General features: G+C 41.4%; 1 protein-coding gene across 1 annotated transcript; it reads left to right on the forward strand.

Moving 5' to 3' along the window:
* The first annotated feature begins 399 nt into the window (after positions 1-399).
* Positions 400-17535, forward strand: LOC107319729 (D-threitol dehydrogenase-like). The gene is made up of 7 exons (XM_015874836.2): positions 400-506; positions 638-715; positions 1855-2071; positions 6297-6505; positions 7015-7087; positions 11024-11141; positions 16856-17535. The coding sequence occupies exons 3-7, from the start codon at positions 1864-1866 to the stop codon at positions 17049-17051; spliced, it is 804 nt and encodes a 267-aa protein (XP_015730322.1). The 5' UTR covers positions 400-506; positions 638-715; positions 1855-1863; the 3' UTR covers positions 17052-17535.
* Positions 17536-21223: the final 3688 nt, after the last annotated feature.

Here is a 21223-nt window from a genome sequence, read left to right on the forward strand (position 1 = left end):
TCTAGGGGTGCCTCCTATCTCATCCTATTATTCTATCATCAACTCAACTATCGAATACAAAGAGCAATGACTATTCTTTGTAGAACAGGGAAAGACTCACAGTGGCTTTCTCTGCCCTGAATATTACTGCTAGCCATCTAATGCATGTAAACAGCATGTTGTTTCTGTACTTATTCTTTTAATGGTTTGATCCCAGGGTTGAACCTCCAGCGCTGAGCACATCTTTCACTGAAGTATGATAACAGCATCAGAGGCAGTTGTCACAGTCCACTTAGATTCACCTATGGGTGCAGGAAAGATGTTCCAGTGAATAGTGATGAACACTGAAGTGTTGCTATGATGGTTTGCTAAGTTCCGAGAATGATTTTGGAACGTCTTCATAACAGCATTAGCCAGGCAGTGGAAACCTAGAGATCTCAGCAGCTGACACTCATTTAGAAAATGGAGAGGCAAAATTGCTTTTATTTTCCTGGCATCTGTGGAAGCTGGGAGTTTGGGAGGAGAATGTGAGCAAATATAGATGCCTGACATATTTGGGTTGGAAGGAATTTTAGCTAAAGGATAACAGTAGGAGAAAAACTACTCTGGCCTAATGAAGGAAGGACTTTCCTTAACTGCTTATGCATTATGTCTGCAGATAATTTTACCTGTGCAAAGTGGGCTGAGCATCATTCGAAGGAGCCCCATACGGCCAGATGGAGTGATTGAATCAAAGGTCTGTATTTTCTGTGAACATTTCTGGGAAATTTTTGACTTTGCTGAGAACAGTGATAAGAGCATTTCCAGGGATTTGCTGTTGGGAGCCCAGATTTATGCTGTGCTGTGCTGTTAGTGCCATGCAGATTTAGCTTGTCCTATGGAAAAGATGGTGATTTTATCTTTTTTTTTTTTTTTTAATAGGAACTCCATTTTTTGTAATGGGCATCATCCAGCTATAATGAAATTCCCATCTGGAATTGTAATCGCCCAATTCTGTAAATCCAGACCCAAATGTCTTGATTATTTGGCAGCTTCTGACTGCTCCCAAAGCTACATCCACTAGTAATTCCTGGCATTTCAAAACCAATATTTTAAACATCTTGTATTTTCCATTGTGATTCCAGCCAGGGGAAAATGATGTATGGCAGCTGATCAGATGACAGCTTGGTTTAAGTTATTGGCTGATATCTTTATTTGCGCACCAGCCCTGTGAAGATATTTTGACTGCACAGCATTTGAGCCAAATCCTGCCTTTGGAAACATGTTCTCAGCCTCCTTCTTCCTGGAGGCAGCTGATTTAGAGGGCAGGACTTGGTCCTGGGAGTGAAATAGCTGGAAGACTTTTCAGTCCTTTTCTCAGAAGTCATACCTGATCATGCCATTGTTCTTCACAGTGACAGTGATGAGTTGCTGGAACAGGCTGCCCAAAAGGGCTGTGTTTGCTCCATCCTGGAGGTGTTCTAGACCAGGTTGGATGGGGTCCTGGGCAGCCTGGTCTAGTACCAGACCTTGAGGTTGGTGGTCCTGCCTGTGGCTTGGGGGTTGGAACATGATGATCCTTAAGGTTTCTTCCAGCCCAAGCCATTTTATGATTCTATGATATCCCATGGGCCAGGAAAGACTTCACTCTACTGTCTTGTATATGGAGTGGTCAGTGTATCTTCCCAAGCATAGCCCTTCTGCTACATTGCCTTGTGCCTTGGTGTTCCTGTTGAGAATAATATCAGTAGGGGTAAGGATTCTTTTTGGCTTTAGTTAATCATATCTTTGCATTAGCTAACGGATCAAGAAGATCTCACAGGTAGAGCCTGTCATAGCAGTTCTAGTACTAAGCTTTGCCACTGATTGTGCCATGTATATCTGTCTTTACTTTAGGAAGAAGTGATGAGGGACGATGTTTTCTGGGGTTATAATAAGCAGCGCATCCTTGACCGGCTGCGTTTGGATGACAAGGTGGCCTACGTCACTGGCGGTGGGCAGGGAATCGGGAGGGCCTTTGCTCATGCGCTGGGAGAAGCTGGTGCTAAAGTAGCTGTGGTGGACCTGGTCCTTGCAAAGGCAGAAGCAGTGGCACATGAGCTCAACCTCAAAGGTAAGCATGGCACTGCCCTCAAACTGGGGCAGTCATTGTTGAAAACTTCCATCTATAGTTCTTTCAGACATGAATATGAGGTTAGATGAGGAATGAATGGAATATTAGTAGACATAATAACTAAAGTCCAAAATAAGAGGTAAAATCCTCTACAAGGCACTTCTATTTTAGCAGTAAAAACACAAAATGTAACATAAAATTGAATTTTCCCCTAGAGTCATGCTAAACTGCAATTGTAAAGGGGAAAAAGAAAGCTGGAAATATAATTTTAATGAGAAAAGAAAGGAAGTGTTACTCATTTTATAAATCCATTTGTGAGATTACAACCAAGCTTTCTTCTAAGTTCACTATTTCGTCACCTCTGAAGTTGGAACATTGCCGAGGAAATTTTCACAATCCCATTTGGACACAGACAACAGAATTTGCATCCACTCTGGTCTCAAAAAGGGTTTGATCACCAGTGGATGATCTGCCCATTGAAACCTGGAGTCTCCGCTGTCTTAGGTACTGCAAAGCTTTTTTTGCCAAATGGAAAATATTCAGGGAAACTGTGTTTGTGCAACTGGAAACCATATTATTCAGCAAAACAAGTCCTTGCAGATACATTTCTATTTTTCATCATTCTGCATCTATCAGCTTTTCCCTAGGGAAGGGACAAGGGATGGTTCATTTCTGGTTTTGACACCATCCTGAGCCTTTGCAGAGAATGCTTGAAACAACAGGTCCCAGTCTGTACAATACCAGCTTTAGTAAGCGTAGGACACTTTACAGTGAGGACTGGTGCAATGGTTAAAGCTTTGATTGCTGGTCTGATCCCTAACAATGACACAGAATAGCGTCTCCAGTTCCTATTACAAATTCTTAAATCATCTAGTCCCTCTTTCCCTGAAGCTTTTCATTTTCTTATGCTCTGAAGCCATATGGTCATGGCACACAATAGCTGTGCCCTACAAGTTAACTTGCCTTTTGGATATTTTTTTTATAGTGAGATCCTGCATATCAAGCAGAGCTATTCAGAATAAATGAAATAGCTGATAGAGCCATGAGACTTTGGATGCCATTGGTCCATTTGAAAATGAACTTAACTTTTCTCCAGGGCACTTTCAGTAGGAGTTTGATCATCTGTTCTTCAATGGCTGTCCTATCTCTGCTCCTCTGCTGGTGGGTTGCAAGCCCAAAGAAGGTGGACGTGACAGAGGGGTTATGCGATACAGTTGGGGGGTCATGAGGCATTGCAAATATTACTGTGGTCCAAAGTAAAGAAAATCTCATTTTTCAGTCTTCACATATCTTTATTTTTCTAGGTCAGATACTCTCCGCCATCTTGACCAGTGCGGCTGGTCAGGGCACATCTATTCCGCCTCATGAGGGTTTCTGAGGTTTCAAATTTATTGTCGTTCCTTGTTGGAACAAAACCCAAACTTTGTAATGCTTTTGTGAAAGGGAATTATATCCAAATGCCCATTCTTGGAAAAGATCTGGAAAGGTCAGATTTTCAATCTCTTTCTCCCCAGAGGTAACTAGTGTGTCTAGCCTGGACCTCAGAAGCTTTTCCTTGAAAACTTTTGTTGAAATCAATATGTTTCCATGAAACACTTTGGCTTCAAAGAAGCAACGTACTCTGTTGGAAATAAATTTTGACAAAAAGGTTCAGCTAGCTTTACACTCACAATATTCACATGTGTAAATTAAAGCAACACTTGTAGTACTAATACATATTTTTCCTGCTATAATAGACACAAAGGAGCTGTGATTTTTTTTCCCCCCTGCTCTTTGTTTGCGGGTCTCTTACTCAAAGCTTGAAACGCAGCACCCCAAGTCATCCCCATACTGAATACTTCTTCAAAACATTTTACTTTGCTTTCTTAAATCCACTTTGCTTCTTATACCAAGGAGCCCTTTGCTGTCTTTTGGGATGGTGCCATCATTTCATGATGGATTTTAAACATCAGAAACTCTGTGATCTCAGTTTTAGCTTTGTTAGACATCTCGGGTGTATCTCCCTTGGCTATAGGGGTCTTTGTTTTTACATCCTGAGTGAATACCTTTTTCAACTGTTGCTAATGGATCCTGACAGAAGAACCAAAAATGATGAAACAGAACCAAAAACTCCTAAGGGTTACCTTCCTATACATACATCTATGTCTTCAGGGGTAACCGCTTCCTCTACCTTAAGGGAAGAATTAATCTGATGGGATTTTTAAAATGTGCATTTTCACTGTAAACTATGCAAATGCCTTTCCCACAATGTCACTTCTGATCTTCTTGTCTGTATGCAGTGTATTACTTCCATTTATGCTGAAAGCCTAAAGACAGAGCTCTGTGTCAAAGGGGCTCCCCTGCAGAAGGGCAGATTGGGCACACTGGGGCTCCTCTTCTGCTCATCACAAAACTGCCCCCACCAGCTTCACAAAGACAAACTGAAGTCTGAAGAGATGCTTTGGTACCCTCATGCATGTAGCTGAAGGGCTCTTGCTTCTGGTTGATACTACAGATTTAAACTGTTTTCCCATTGTTTATTTTACTTGTTTATTTATTTTGTCTGATGGTTTGGGGTAACAGTGGAGAGAAAGAAGCTGTTCTCTCAGAGCGCAGAGATATCGGCTGATTAAGGTCAAGTGTGGGACTGTTGGAAATGAGCATGCCTCCACTAACTCTTCTCTAGACATTCATGGCGCCTTTTGTCCTATTTTTGTGAGCTATCATGTAGGATGAAGCTGTACATGGGGTGAGAATCGGAGGGCAGGTGAAAAACCTCATTCTGTTGCCCTCAGTTACAAGCTTACACCCATTTTTGTCTGTAAATCGAATAAGAAAGGCCAGGGCCAGGAGGAGCAAAGTGGGCTGTCTGGATATTCTTATTCTTCCAGCATCTTTATCATAAAATCAGTGATAAAAGAAGAGGGTTTGTTTTGTGGCAGAGTATGCATTCATTTTTTGTAGGTGGCTCCCTCTATGGGGAGATTATCACTGGGATATTATTGCTTTGCCTCCATCTTAAGAATTGGTTGGGAGAGCCTTCTCTTCTGCTCAGAGGTATTTGAAGTTTTTTTGAGGAGGGATCTCAACTCCATACATGTTAAAGAGGGGATGGTACAGCAGTGTCCATAGGTCTTTGGTTTCTGAGCATTCTCACAAGGTCTGAAACATCATCTGGGATACATCTTGGATGCTGAAGTATGCATATAGTATTGATCACATGCTCTCAAATGTCCATGAACAACGGGTATGGTACCAGTCAATGATCTCAAACATCCATGGACAATCAGCACTGCATATTAAGAGCCAGCCCTTCCCGCCTGCAGTAGGTATCACCCTTCCTTCTTGCTTTCTAGGGAGAACTGCTTATAACATATAATCTTTCCCCAGTCCAGTGGTTTGTAATAACCTTGTTACAGTGGCTTAATAATAAGGATATTTAAATCAAATTTTGATATTAAATTAAATGAAGCTAATTACAAATCAGCACTGGAGCGATAGTCAACATCTTGATCATTTTCCTAGGAAAGGAAAGCACAAATTTTACAGCAAATCTTTTCCCTTCAGAATGTTTGCTCTGCTTACTCTGACAATGTGATCTGTAGCAAGCAAGGCTTGGCGCCATGACCATCACACCTGTGAGCCTGCAGGTATTTCCAGTTAGCTCCCACCTAAAACTGGGTTAGTTTTGTCTGAAGCTCCATGCTGACTTCACTATGCAGTTCAACCAGAAAACACATTTTTTGGACAAATTGGCTGACTTTCTGTAGCATGTGGAGATCTGTCATATAATCCATATGTATGCATTTGCATTCGAGCAAATGAAGGGACCCCACCGCTTTGTCTTGTTCTGGAGTTGCTCTTTCCGGTCCCCAGCACCCAGGAAATGCTGGAGTTGCTCCCCCGCTGGGAAGCTGCAATTGAGTGTTTGGACAGAAGATGGTGCAGTGTTCACAGCTTCGTCCTGCTCAAACGCTGAGCTCTGCTTTCAGTTTCATGTTGGCTACCAACAGGCAAACCTTGCTCCAGTTAGCAACTTAAATTTCATTGCAGTAACAAATGCACACTGGCTATGGTTTGTGTAGAAGCAAATTAAAGCGGTGAATATATATGTAATGCATACATACATATGAAATACAGACATATAGAACTGGGAGATGAATTAATAACTAATCATAAAATAGATATATTTTTTTCTCTCTCTCTGAATTCCCATACTGACTTCATCACCCCTGTTTTAATTCAGGGATTAAAAGCATTGCCCTTGCAGCAGATGTAAGCAAACCTGAGGATGTGCAAAGGATTGTTGATACCATTGTAGCTCGGTGGGGCACAGTTGACATTGCATGCAACAACGCTGGGATCAATATGAATTCTGCAAGTGAAGATACTTCACTAGAAGAATGGGACAAAACTTTCAATGTCAATTTACGAGGACTATTTTTGTGCTGCCAAGTGAGTGTGAAATGCTGTACAGGTTTGATATGCAAATGGGAAGCAATGTTCGTAGTATTTAATTTACCAAGATTAAACACCATTTTATTGTTAATGTAATCATAATGGGGTTAATTTCATGGGATTAATCAACTTACTGATTTTGGTCAATATTTTCAGAACAGCTGGTCATTACTTACTGTCCAAGCTTAGGTGCTTAAAAATGGCCTTATTCTGGAAGGGTGATTATTCAACAACCCCTGAAGAGCAGAAAGCTTTGGGGGGCCATTGCCAGCATCAGTGATTTAAAAAAAAAAAAAAGAATATATTGCCAAAAGCAAAGAGGGTCCAAAATGGCAATGGAATTTTTCCTGCATCAGCCATTTTTATACCAAGTTTTTATATCGAGTGCTTAAAAAAATGTGTGAGCACATAAACTCTTCTGAAAAGTGAAGACTAATTTATTATCATGTCATTATTAGCACAATCACAAAAAGGGTCACTGGTCTTTCCTTTAATTTCTGTCACAGGCTGCAGGCCGCATTATGCTGAATCAAGGATATGGGAAGATAATTAACACCGCATCTATGGCAAGTTTAATAGGTGAGTGATGAGAGCTAACAGTTGTGCTTCAGAATCCATATTTTAATTACTACCGATGCTATTTGAATCAATTAAACCTGTATTGGGAAGGAGTAAATCACTGACATTTTGTATTAGAGGAAATGTACTACAAAATTTTTATTGATATCATTTTTCAACATTTATCGGTCCTTTATGTTTTAGAGCACTTACTGCTTTTCATAGGAGAGGTGGAGTCACCTGTGCGCCTGTTGCAGTGATGGTGTGGGAGAGGTGCTAGTACTCTCCCCAGTAATTTTGGGCAAATGAGTTTCAGTGCAGAAAGTGGTGCCCTGGTGATGTTTACAAGACACCTAAATGCTATTGTGCCATTCTTTGCCACGGTACCATGGTTATATTTCATTGTCGTTGCCAACAGGTGTCTCCACCGACGCTGCTGAATCAGCAGCGCTGTGAAAAGCACCAATAAACCATTGTAACATATGGAATGAAATCCCTACTGCTGAGCTAATCTGGAAGGCAGTTACATGCTGGTGAACTGAGGCCCATGTAACAAAAATTGATCAATTACACAAATTAAGCATAGCCCTTTAGGAATTTATTTTATTGGTCTGGACATCTGTTGCAGTATTGTCCAAATCCAAAAATCAAATGGTGCCTTGGGTTGCCAAGTTAGGCAAGAAAATCTAGTAGCTATAAAAGTACAACTGAAAACCCCTGTATTAATATCATGTCCATCTGCTGAACGTTACATAAATATGCAGTCTTTTTATTTTCCTTGGGAATAACATTTATTTTTACAGTGCCCAGTTTGACTTTCTGTGACATTCTGTTCAGTTTACTGGGTAGTAACTTTAAATGTTTCTTCAAAAGTGCATTTGTAATGTTGTTGTTAATTTTTGTCAAGTGTCTTTACCAGCTGTTTCACTTATGCTCAAGTGCAGGCACCATACCTCTGCCCCAGCTTTGTAAGGTAACATAATCCCCCAAAACCAAAGTAGATTTGAAAAGACTGCAAAGCTTTTGACTTCACGTACCCTCATGAAGTGCAGCTTTGAGTGGGGCCCAAAAGGGACATTATGCATTCTGATCAAATGTCACTGAAAGTTAATGCACGTGGACACGGGTAGACCAGAAGTTAGGAGACAAAGGGATGTGTTTACCTTCTGAACCTGTTTGGATCTTGGCATGGGAAAAATCTAGTAGTTATAAAACTACAACTGAAAACCACGATGTTCATATCATGTCCATCTGCTGAATGTTAAATAAATATGTTGGTTGGTTGGTTATTTAAGTATGTTGGCCAACTGGCATAGTATGAAATGTTTCTAGAAATAGTTAGGGGATATAGTTGTGGGTTGTTTTTTTTTTATAGGTTGAGTCCTTCCTGAGAGATGGAGGAAAACAAGGAGACTCTTTGCAGGATAGAAAGGTTTTTGTTTGTGATTTTTATTTTCCAGATACACTGCTCAGAGTCAATTCTAATTAACTGAAGATAGGCTGCATACATTTTGCATATGTGCATGTTGATTCTGGTGTTTGACTGGAATTATTCCAGACGTATGCTTCAGCAGCAGAGAGGAGGCTGCTGCGGCTCAGCCATTTGTACAGGTGGAACTCCACTCTAATTTTTACAGCAAATATCTTTAGTGGGAAGTGATCTGTTCTTCTCTCTGTATGCTCTTCTCATTAACATTACACGGCTGCTTCAAGGTCAGGCAAGAAGCCTTGTGCACTGAACAAGGTAGCAAAAACATTGTGTCAGATGTTTAAAATGTAATGCAGCTGATGTTGGCAGCATTTTTATCTGCTTGCCTCCCACCTTCTCCATGCCAAACAGGAGCGAGCGTTCTCCCTTCATGTGGACCTTATGAACTCAGATATCCCGATGACACTGCTGGAGGCATGGCTTCATTCACAGGCTCTGGTTTGGAGGGCTGAAGATTTGTGGGTCTATGAAGCATTACCCAAAAATGTGGCTTGGGGAATGGAGGTGGCAGTACTGATGATCAACGAAGTTTTTATGTGTCTCAGGAGGAAAATATTCCATCTTGGTTACCTTCCTTAGCCATTACTATGGAGAAAAAAGCACTGACATGGTGAGAGTCTTGTAAATCCTGACACCCCCACCCCAAGTCAGAATGCTGATTGCTGGCAACCACTAGCTGCTCTCACCCGTGTGGGCAAGAGGTGCAGAGACAGTGCCAAAACTCTTTTCCTCTGAGCAAACGTTGAGTGATTTATCACAGACAGACGTGTTTGGAAAGTTTAGCAATGAGCTGCTTTGGGGAGGTTGTGAGGTTAACTACCATAGTTGTACATAACTTGCAGCTGATGTGCTGCAATTAATCAGGAAATTAGGTGCCACTCCTGCTCAAGAGCCCCCACAGAGCACTGTGTCTGTGGGGTGATGGGGACAAGGAGAGCAGCAGGGTTCTGTGGGTTGGAATGGGATTCATTTGGTACAGAACAAAAAATTAGGGCAGGAGAAATGCTGGCAAAGGGGACAGTTTCAAATAGTTTAATTCTAAAAAGGCCCGATTCTCAGCATACCTTCAGCACATGGAGTAAAAGGAAACACTAATCCTTGCCACAGTTCTTCATGTTCTTCAAATCCATTCATAGATATTTATCTCCATTTGTAGGTACAGCAGATATCTCAGTTTGTAGATATTCTTTGTTTGGTGAAGCATTGGCATAGGCTGCCCATGGTGCTGGTAGAGTCACTGTCTCTGGAGGTGTTCAAGAAAAGGGTATATGTGGCACCGGGGGCCATGGTTAGTGGGCACAGTGGGAAGGGGTTGATGGACTATACATTCTTTCCAACTGTAATGATTCTGTGGATCTATGGTTCAAGGCATACTGACAGGCTCGGCACCTTGCAGCAGGGGTCTTCACTCTTTCAGAGCTTAGTTAACTCTGACACTTTCTTCTCTGACAGTCTTCTTTTCACACTTCAAATCAGCATACTTACTTGAAAATAATTGTTTTAGACAGAAAGTAGTAGTGAAGGTGTTGGGGTACCATAGACAGCAGTGGTCTGGAACTTATTTACCAACTTGGTAAATTTGGCATAAAGCTCCATGAGTTAGGACCAATGCAGTGCCAACTGCCAGTGACTCCACGTGCTTCTATCTGTGTGTTGTGAGTTTCACCAGAGGCTCTCAGGGTTTAAGACTTTACACCCACTGTAGATTTGTCCTTAAGCAGCTCTCTGGGAACACTGCAAGCATGAGAGCTGGCAGAGGGGCAGAGCCACCAAGCACACCGCACTAACAAGCCTGAACATTGTAATTAGCAAGCCGATCATCATCCCTCCGTGACTGACATGTGACATCTCTGAAACATCTTCAGAAGCTTTAGATTCTGGAAATGGTGGGTGTTCAGGATTTTTGGGACGCACCTGTGCTCACATCCATACAAACACTGATTAGATAATGTGTTTGCTTCAGACCGTGGATAATTTAAAAATTAAGGTGAATAATTTGTTCCAGGGAGATATATAATATGGTGTGTTACATAAAAATCTGTAATGCATCGATATTATATCATGGGGTATAGCTTTTCCTTAGTATTGCAGTGTATGAATATTTTCCATAAAATATACATATGTATAAAGCATAAACGTGCAAACACTGATGTGTTTATTTATCCTTCTTGGAAAAAGTCAAATACTTGCATATATGTTTAACACATTGCTTTTGGCTTTGCCGAAACACAGAATGTTTTGAGTTCATTTCTTTTTTCTTCATTTCTCCCCGATGCTGAGGCAAAAATGTGAGGTGACCAAATACAGATTTAGTGTTGCTGTGTGATGAATAAACTCTTGTTACTCCATGCCTGGTATCAGGGAAACGACAAGGAGTTCATCTCAAGGCAGGAAACAGCACTTGAACTTCCCCATACGTCTTAATTTGAGGAGAATAAATATTTTTTCTATTTCTGAATCTCTTCCAGTTCCGCACCCGCAGAAGCAGTTGGCATACAATGCCTCCAAAGCCGGGGTCGTAAAATTAACACAGACGTTAGGAACGGAATGGATTGACAGAGGAGTAAAAGTCAACTGCATTTCTCCGTAAGTAAAATGTAGTCTCATTCTGAAAGTACAAAGGGAACGAAATGTTCTAAAAAGCTCAAATGAGCAGTATCTTGGAAAATAAAGTTTCTAATTAGCAGGTGGATTGCATCCCTTTTTATGTTGTCTTTTCCTTAACAAAGGTTTAAATACTTATAACTGAGCCTGCTCTGTTGCTGTGTATACTCAGGGATTTAAGAAGAGGTTTTAGCATTTGATAATAGGTTTTCCAATAATGTGAAGGGTAGTTTTTAGCATTTCTCTTCCAGATGAAATATTTCCTTAGTCTGTCCAAGCCTTCTGCAGTTAAAGAAAAGGCTTTTGACACTTAATAGACAATACTTCTTTCCCCTTTTTGCTTGAGACAAATATATAGGCACTTAAAACGCCACATTGCAGTGCTGTAATTGAGATACCGTTCAGCTCTGACAGTTGCAGGAGGCCAGGTGTAATTTTGTAAATATATATCTGTATTTATTACAAATTACAATTTCCTTATTTTTTTGAGGCTTAAAGCTGCACATTTTATTTTATGATATTTATTCACCAGAGCAAAGTTTTCTTGCCATCTTTTCTCTCCCTGTTTCTCACAGACATGGCCAACACACAGTCATTTTATTAAACAATTAACAGTGCATCATAGTGCTAAGCAGAAACCCAAGTGGATAGCGCTAATTGGAAGCGGTCAAATTCTGTAGACCGTTGAAGTCAATCAGAGTAAGTAAGAAGGGCAGGATTTTAACCCAGGAGTTAAATTGTAATAATGAAGTTATAATGTATGTCAAATTAGGAAAAACAAATTACATATTTTAATCCACAAAGTGGAAGGGAAAAAAAAACACGGAGCTCAATGGCAAGTGCCTGTGTTTTTACTGTCAGTTTGTCTCTCCGATTCCTTGTGCTAGCTTTCTTCCTTATGATTATTTATTACCAATTATAGCAGGGACTCCAGCCTTTGCTTGATGTGATCCATGGATTCTTTTAACAGCATCTTACTTGGTAGTAGGATTTTCCCCATGCCAATACTAACAGCTCTGCTATAGCGTTCTCACAACTAGGTCTGCTGAATTTACACAGGCTTTTAGGAGCCAGGGGAGATGAAGGGAATTAGGGAAGCCCAGCAGGACCTGGCAGGAACTGCGCCTGCAAATGCACAGGTAATCGTTACCAACAGAGATGGGATAGTATGCCACATTATCTGTGATCACAGGTATGAAGGTTCTTAGAGGAGGAATTACCTATTCTTGAGGGGTTTGCATATATTTTAAGTGTCTCCACTGAATGATCAAAACTCATTGTTTTGTGTAAGTTGGAAACTTACACTCTTCTTTGAAGAAGTTATGTTTTTGGAGGCAATTGTCAAAGCACTGAAAAGAGAGCCATACTTGTCTGTTTCTACTTTATAAGCCAAAATGAGGTTGCAGTTTTATCATCACATCTTTAACTCTAACTGTGAGCTCAAAATCCTATGATAGGAAGTGGGATTTTTCTTTGTAAAGCAATAGCCAAAAAGGGCACAGAAAGGACAAAAGTTTCTGCTGTACTGAATGTCTCCAGCTCTTTCTCTCCAATGCAGCTGGGGACATGGACTGAAAGGCTCCCAAATCCTCGCAGAGTTTTACTTCAAAGCTTTGGTTGACCCCATCCTGTCCAGACACATGTGGAGCTCTGGGTCAGAGTTTAGTGTGATTTGTACTGCTCAGATCTCCCTTGCTAAAAGCAGACTCTGCATATGCTACTGCCTGTATGAGAGTTGTGAACCTTATTTTGGTGAGGCCATCAAAGTACTTTGCTGGGTTGGAAAAAGTTCCAAATGCATGAGTTTATCTGAGCATGGATGTCCAGTGTAATGTGCAACATTCTGAGAGATTCTGAGGGCTATGAGGAGCACAAGAGATGGATATAAGCCATGATGGTAGATTAGCTCCAGATAATCTCTGGAGAAGTAAAGTATGGAGGTGTGCCCTTAAGTCCTTTGCTCTCCCCACACTAGATTTCTTTAATGCTTTAAGGCATTCACAGCACATATCTGCCTGAAGCTCCGTACACTCCAGTCTGGCCTTGAACATTATTTCACCATGCAAACCTTTTGGCCTTTTTTCCTCTTCCTATCTGGTCACTTTTTATCAACTTAATTTCTTAACGAGTGCATAAAACTTATGCAGACCAATGCATAAAAGTTATCAATGCATAAAATGTTATGGCAGAGTCCTTCGCATAATTTACTGCAATTATAAAACTGAAGATCCAGTCTTTTCTCACTAGCCAGGCAAATCTCAAGCCCATGGGCAGAAAGTGACTGAGATTTGTTGGATCACATGGGATCCCAGGAATCCAATAGATGCCCCATCCCTGGAGGCATTCAAGGCCACGCTGGATGTGGCTCTGGGCAGCCTGGTCTGGTGGTTGATGACCCTGCATATAGCAAAGGGACTGAAACTACGTGATCATTGTGATCCTTTTCAACCTAGGCCATTCTATGATCCTCTGAATTTGCCTCTTGTTCCATGCAGAGCAAGCATCTCTGTGCCATTGTCTTTTCTGTTCCTTCATAGCTTGTTGCACAGTTGGTGCCATGCAAAACGAAAGTGCTGGACTTCATCAAAAGAGACATATAGTTTGGGCCGCAGAGGGGACCTATGAGTAAATGGTCCCTGTCCCGGTCCCTGCAGATATTTCAAGTCAGATGGGTGTGATGGACCAGGGAACTTTGGGGACCTCAGCTCTCAGCATGCATGGGATGCCTCATTTTGAAGACAGCATGCTTGACCAATGGGCTCTGTATAATGTGAACTGGATGCTTTCAGCCCAGTGGGAACAAGGTGTGATAAAGCAGGTAGGGATCTCCTCAAATTTGGGGTAGCCAAATTTGGGGGAAAGGAAAAGCGGGTGAATGAGCAACCCGGAATCATCTCAAGGCATCCCAATTAAGAGGCATTACCATCCCCATTAAGCAGCAGTCATTGCTGGTAAGTATCTTTGGACTTAAATCTAATTCCTTGGGAGATGTCCCAATTAAGTGGATCTCTTGATTAAACACTTCCTGATTAAGTGGAGTGTACTTAACTCATTCAAATTAATAACTCATCTGAAAGAAATCAAGTTACACACAGATGGAATCTCTTTTTGCTCTCATTTGGGGATTGAACGCACGTAACAATTCCAGTTAAGTATCTGGTAAGTGATATTTTTCCTAATGTGTCTCTTGGAGTGGAAATGTTTTAGGCAATTGTTTTTTGTTGTTTTATTATTATTTTTTTTCCCCTTTCTTCTCCTAATGTCTCAAATTGTCCTGTGTATCAATAATTAAATATTGATGCTCATGCCTAATGTTAAGGAACTAGCAGTTTGATATTACATTGACATGCAACAGAAAGTACTGATAGGCTCAGCACTGCATACAAGATGAGGTAGGGAATTAATGCATTGGCAGTTGTCTTTGCTGGAACTGGTTAGGAGCCAACTAAAATCTGCCTAAAAGGGTTCAACAACATTAAATTGCCCAACTTGGCACCAAAGCTTTCCCAGAAGATGTGTAGTATCAATGACATTCCTAATATTTATAGTGCCATCAGTATGTGTGTTTGCAACTTTAAGTTTTGTGCTATATTTTTTTCTCATTTATGGAACAAAAAAAAAAAATTGTAATGAAGTTTTGTCACACATCAAAATTTTTGCTACTCAAAGTGAGCCGAAGGAAAGGTCAACCAAGAGGTGAAGCCCTGGGCTGAAATCAGACCAAGGATGGTTTTTCCTAACATTGAAATACATCCTCTTATAGTGAAATCTGCTCTACTGGAGGAATGTGTGCTGTATTTCCTAATCCACATTCCCTTTGGGTTCAAACTAAGAAAACAAAAGAATCATAAGGATTTGAATTTGATGTCTGATAGTGCAAAGCCAGAATGATTATGCAGGTGGTTTTGTGAGTGCAGTGAGAGGCGTGTAGGGGAACAGAGTGCGATGTACTCCACATCTGCTGCTCAAAGCACAGTTCTCTCTGAAGTAAACCAGTTACTGAGGAGCTTGGTTGACTGAGGGGGGAGACTAGGAGCCGTGCTTAGGGGAAAGAAGTAAAATCTGCAGCCCTATGCTAGAATGCATTTGATACTAATACACCACCAGAGCCTAACCAAGCTGCATTGCTCAGCATTTCAGAACCGCTGTAGTGTTTATTGTCAATTACAATAAGAAATAAAGCTGATCTTTAAATCATGCCTGATTAATGAAAGCAAAAAAATTTGGGGGGGAAAGTCTGAATTAGTTCCACTTTGTAACAGAGTAAATAGAAGATTTCAGCCTTCACTTAAAACAAAAGGTAAATCTCATACCCAGAATCCAGCGTGTCTCAAAAAATGATTTCCTTGGAAGTATAAATTGGGATGCCGATGAAGTTTCAGAACAAAATGGGTATTTTTATACTTTGTTCGTTTCATATTTATCACTGGCTTGTTTGCTAATTTTCATTTGCAAGAGGCAATTCTTCCAGCTAACTGGCTGCCTCAATGGGCCACTGATTTCTTTGAAGTGACAGTCTGTAAATATGCATAAAAAAGAGATGCAATTAGCGTGTGTGTGGTTCAGTGCAGCCTGATTTCATTGGCAAGTTTACCCACAGTGTTGATAAGCTACATTATCTAGAAAATTGGCCGCTGAAAAACAGCACCTCTGATTGCCAGCAAAGGTTCCAGATAACAGGGTGCTGAAGAGAAATATAATTGAGGTTGAATATGTTAACCAAGGTGTCACATGCTCCTTAGAAGCGCTAATTTATCAGCATGTTGGAATTTTTATTAACATTTGGAATGCATTTCTACCACACTAATGAAGTGGAATTGGCAGTTCAGGTTTTAGTTATTGTCATTTCTGAGAAGTTAAATGTAATTTCTCGTTAGACACAGTTATGTAAATATATTTGTTCAGGGGCTGAAAAAATTATACATTTCACAAAATACAAATATGTTGTTAAGGAGGAGTATGACAAATCAGTTGTAGTTAAAGTCATAAAAGCCAGCCTAACGTTCGCCATGCATTGTGCTTTCCGGAGCATCACTCATTTTTAGGGCACCCGGAGAAAATGAACTTAGCAGAGCTTTAATAAATGGTGTAGTCTCTCATTAATGTAAAACAGGCAAGACAGGTACATGCTTTGCCGGGGTATTTGTTTGATGGGATTTCACTGTGATGTGTCTCTCCTTTTTTGTGTGGAAATAGTTCAGGGCTGAGAAAGGTGCTGGCATTTGCTTTCCTTGTGTTTGACGTGTGGGAAGTTGGGCTGTTTTCAGTTTCTGGGCAGGATATGAACATTGTGTAACATCATGCTGCAAAAAGAGAAATAGGATTATTCTGATTTCAGCAGTTCCCAAGAGTAGCAACAGACCTGGTTGGAGGCACCTTTGGTTCCAGTGCTATGTTGCCTTCTATAAGAAAATGTAAATTGGAGTTGATGATGAGTAACCTGAAGGTTACGGGGTCTTGCTGTTAGCTAAGACGACAGTGTGCATGTTCTCCTTTTAGAATAAATCCTCTAAGCCTGCCCAGTGGTAATGGAAGGCAGTCGGAAAACTGCTGCTGAAGTTTGCATTCTGAGCTTCAGTCGATGCCAAGACTCTCCATGCTACTCCCCATGGCTTTCCTTCTGAATTAACACCTTGTACTGCCTTTCCACTTGGGCCAATAAATTCCTTAACCCACACCATGTTTGCTCTTCACAGAGGCATCGTGGACACACCACTCATCCACTCCCCGGAGCTGCAGCCATTGGTGCAGCGCTGGCTGGCAGACATCCCTGCTGCCAGGCTGGCACGGGTCACCGACCTGCAGGCTGCTGTTGTCTACTTGGCCTCTGAAGCTTCAGACTACATGACGGGCCACAACCTGGTCATTGAGGGTGGCCAGAGCCTGTGGTGAGAGCCCACCAGCCTCCCTTCTTGGGATTGCATTCACTTAGTGGAGTGGTAGAGTTTAGTGCAAGCACAGCTTTGGCCTCTGTGGTTGAGTGACTGGCTAATGGCTGTTTTCCTCTTCTGGGTGTTTCTTTGGAGGTTCATATTCTGGGAAAGAAAAAAAAACACAAAACCAACAAAACCTTCATTTTCAACATTTTCGTGTTTTCTACTATGCAATCATATTTCTGTTAAATTATACTTAATCATGTAAGGGCGCATTTACTGTAGTGAGATTTGGCTATTATTTAGTTTAATAGAGGGCATTTTTAAAGCAATTAATATTTGCTGCTCTGTGCAGGATATTGTTCCTAGGCTGTTTTTTCTTTTCTTTTAATTTAATTTTTTTTTTTTTTATTCAAGTTGTTCCAGTGACATCTGTGAGTGGTAAAAAACAGTTGGATGTACTGTTGAAAAGAATAAATTAGTTCATTGCATTTGAACCCGAATGTTGCCATTTTATATTTACTGGTGTTCTTAGTTTTTGACAGTGTTTTTATACAAACACCCACATAAATGCCCCTAAAAGAAAAGTATTGCGTTTAATAGAGAATCATGGCTGGCAATCATAATGGCTGCAATCCAAACCCTTTGAGGTAAGTGGGGGCTGCTCGTGTATTTTAAATACATGTATACGTGTTGATATAACTAGCTCTGCATTCTCCTTGATAAGCAGATGTAAGCAAAGGTCTTCTTTTACATTTTTTTTCCCCTCTGTAAAATTCTCCAGACAATTCCTGAGTGTATATCAGGGCCATTTCCAAAGGTCTCAAGACAGCTCTGTTGTCTTGAAGAGCCCATCCCTGCTAGACCACTGGGTTCACGACTTATAGGCAGTAAAATGTGGCACAATAACAACACCGGTGATAACGCTCTGAATTTATACAGACTCCCATCCTGAGGGCCTTTAAGCATAACCTTAGCAGAATTTACGGGAAGGAATTCACTTGCAAGTCCTCATGTCATTTGTTTTGCATTTGGCAGCTCTTTGTTACCATAACATAAATAATTGTGGATGAATGTCATTACTTTGATTAAGTGCTACAAGTCCATACATTGGCTAGCCATTATTGTGGTGAATTGCTATAATGGCCTCAGACTTGACATTTCACCGCCACATTGTAAGGTATGCATTTTGCTGACGTGCTATCATGGTTATCATGGAAAAAGTGCAAGAAGATACTTGTCTTCATTAAATTTTCTATTAGACCATTGATAATTAATACATATCTTGTGCTTCATCTCCAGTCGTTTTTCTGGGGAGTGTTGCTATTAAGCGACTCATGGCTGGAGCTTTTTGGCTTGAAATCCCTGCCTTGTGTGCATGATCTAATTTATTGACAATGCTCTGCAAACTCACAGGCTTAAGGAGAGCTCAATTTTGGATAAATCTTCAAGAAAAACAATTAAGGATTTAAATGTTTTATTATTTTTCTGGGCTCGCACAACATTTTCTCTCTTAGCTCCCACACTTGCATCATTTTGTGTCATGCTCTGGAGGGTTTGGAGCGGTTCTCACATCCCTCTGGCTGGCTTTTCACCCAGAGGTTAATGTACAAACATTGGTGAACTCATCACGAGCTCTTCCAAGGGATCCTAGAGGGGCTTGTATACTATCGCTGGGACTGCCGGTGAGCAGTTTGTTGCAGCTCCTAGTTAAAGTGTAAAATAACAAACTTTAGCTAATTTGAACCATGAACTGGAGTTGGCACTCTGACTATAACCAATGCTCTTGCTTTTCTAGCGTGAAGACAAAGGGCTGAGCTCCCTTTCCCTGCCTAGGGATGGCTGCAGGTTAGCTCCAACAGGCGTGGGCATGGTGCTGCAGGAAGCCAAAGTTCATTGCCCTGGTACTGGGTGTTTTTGGAAGGTTTGCAGTTGGCGAGGGTCATGCTGTGACTTTTTCAAGCTCCAAAGTAACTTTAAAAACAAAACCCAGACAGAAAAAAATGACCCAGACTTTAAAAAAAAGTTATATCAAAGTGATCTCTTAACTAAGCAACCTTCAGTGTTTGGACTAGAACTTGTCTTGTTTCAATCTGCTTACCCTTGGGCTCTGCCTTTGAAGGGTGAGTGGAATATGTTTATCTGCACACAGGTTGACGTGGGGCTTGGCCCTTGTTTGGGGGCACTGCCATACACCCGCATGGACCTGGCTTGGAGGGGTTGGTGCAACAGGCTGCACTCATTGGCAGTGGACCCATGGGACAGGATGGGCTCTGGTCAGCCAGCCCAAGGTGCCAGCTCCCCATTGTGACTGGCAACTGCGTCTGATGTTTTCAGCTTCTATGGCAACCTTATCTTGGCCAAAGAAATGAATCCTGGAGGTGAAGAGGTGTCAGGGGGGATGTACTCAGCCCCAGACACATGCTGAGCTACCCTATGTGCTGCTCTATCCTTTACAATGCATACCTCCACCCTAGAATTCAGTGGTTCAGTGGCTCCAGAAATAGCATCGTGGCTCTTAAAGGTCTCATGTGTAATTTCCTGAGAGGGGGCGGGGGGGGGGGATAGGGGTGGTTACTGTTTTCTGACAACATGACCCTACAGTGAGCGGAAATCACAGTTTCCCCTAATAAGGGAAAACTGCAGCTCCAGAGGGATAGTGAAAAAAAATAAAAGCCATTTAGAACTGAAGACCTAAAGAAAAAAGGAAGAAGAAACATGCTTTACAAAGAAGGCCCCTCTCCAGGCTGCGCAGGCGGCAGCGGAGCCGTTCCCGGCGGCACCTCTAGGAGGAAACCTCAACCTGCTCTGTGCCTGCGGGAGCTGCTGCTTCTCGGAGCTGCTGCTCAAGTTCTACACTGCTGCTAAGTTGGTACTTTTGATATTTCTAAGTTTTTTTTTTTTTTAACATTTATGTAGAACACCACATAATTGCAGAAAAGATAATAGTCACATACCCTAGGGCTTGGTGTACACTTATGTTAAAAGTACAGCTTTTATTGGCAACTAAAGTAATAACCTTTCCATGTCAAATTGCTTTAAATTAAACTTTAAAAAAAAAAAAAAAAAAAAGAAAAAAAAATGCTGGCTGATACCCACTCTTAGTAATTGTCAAACATTAGCATAATGTGGAATAATAAAGCTGCCTAAATCTTGGGTTTAAAAATAATTATTTACTTAGGTAAATTCTCTATTCTAAAACATTATATTAGGTTTTTCTTTTTCTTTTTTTTTTTTTTTTTAAGGCAGTCTCCTGTATAGTTAAAATGCAGAGTTAGGCTTGACATTGGTAGTGGGTTTGACTGTTACTGTGGTCTCTGCAAGGAAAAGGCTGGACATTGCTTTTTAGCTCACCCTTCCATCACTGGTTACCCCAATGGAAAGGTGTTAAGGTGATGTCTCCGAAGGATCAGGTGCTGCAGATGACTGGTGGTGATGCAACACTGATAACCTGGCATAGCTGCTGGTTGCAGCTCCCCCTCCCACCCACCCATTTCATGTGCTGGAGGACATCTGGGATACAGGTGTCTCAGGTATGTGTGTGCTCAAGGCCAATGGCAACAGGTCAGTGAAGTGTTTCATACAGGTGTGTTTTTCTTATCTGTTTCAGCACATTGCAAATGCAGAGGGCACCACTCAAATTTCTAGTGCAGAGTGGGAAAGGAACCTAGGAGATATCAGAGGTAGTTTTCAGGGTTCTCTTCTGCATGTGATGGAAACTGGACCTTCCAGGTGCCACAAAGACACAAGTGGTTTTAGGAGGCCCAGAACCTGGAGTGCTCAGCAGAGGACACCAACCCATCTTCTACCTGGCCCCTCTCTAACTTGCTGCCCATTCGTTAGTGGGAGTCCACTAGTCAACATTTGTGGGAAGTTCAGCAAAGTCCCCTTTGGAACATTGTCTTAAAGAAAACAGCCATTTCCACAGAATGTGGAATTTTGTGGCAAATTCCTGGTCATCTTCAACTAGCAAAGTAGAAAGGTATTGCAATTCCCACTTCTTTAGCAAGCAAGAAATTTTGGGAGGCTCTTACTGCTTTTCCTGCCAGCAGAAGGGAGAGCAGCACCTGGAAACAAGAGGTTTGAGACCTTCATTGAAAGAGCACTGGGCAGTATTTGGGAAGGGAAATACAAAGAGCTGGGACTGAAAACCAGATACCTTCCCCAGCCTTGCCTAATACCATTTGTGTT

The sequence above is a fragment of the Coturnix japonica genome, chromosome 12 (assembly GCF_001577835.2).
Source record: "Coturnix japonica isolate 7356 chromosome 12, Coturnix japonica 2.1, whole genome shotgun sequence".
NCBI classification, from domain to species: Eukaryota; Metazoa; Chordata; class Aves; order Galliformes; family Phasianidae; genus Coturnix; species Coturnix japonica.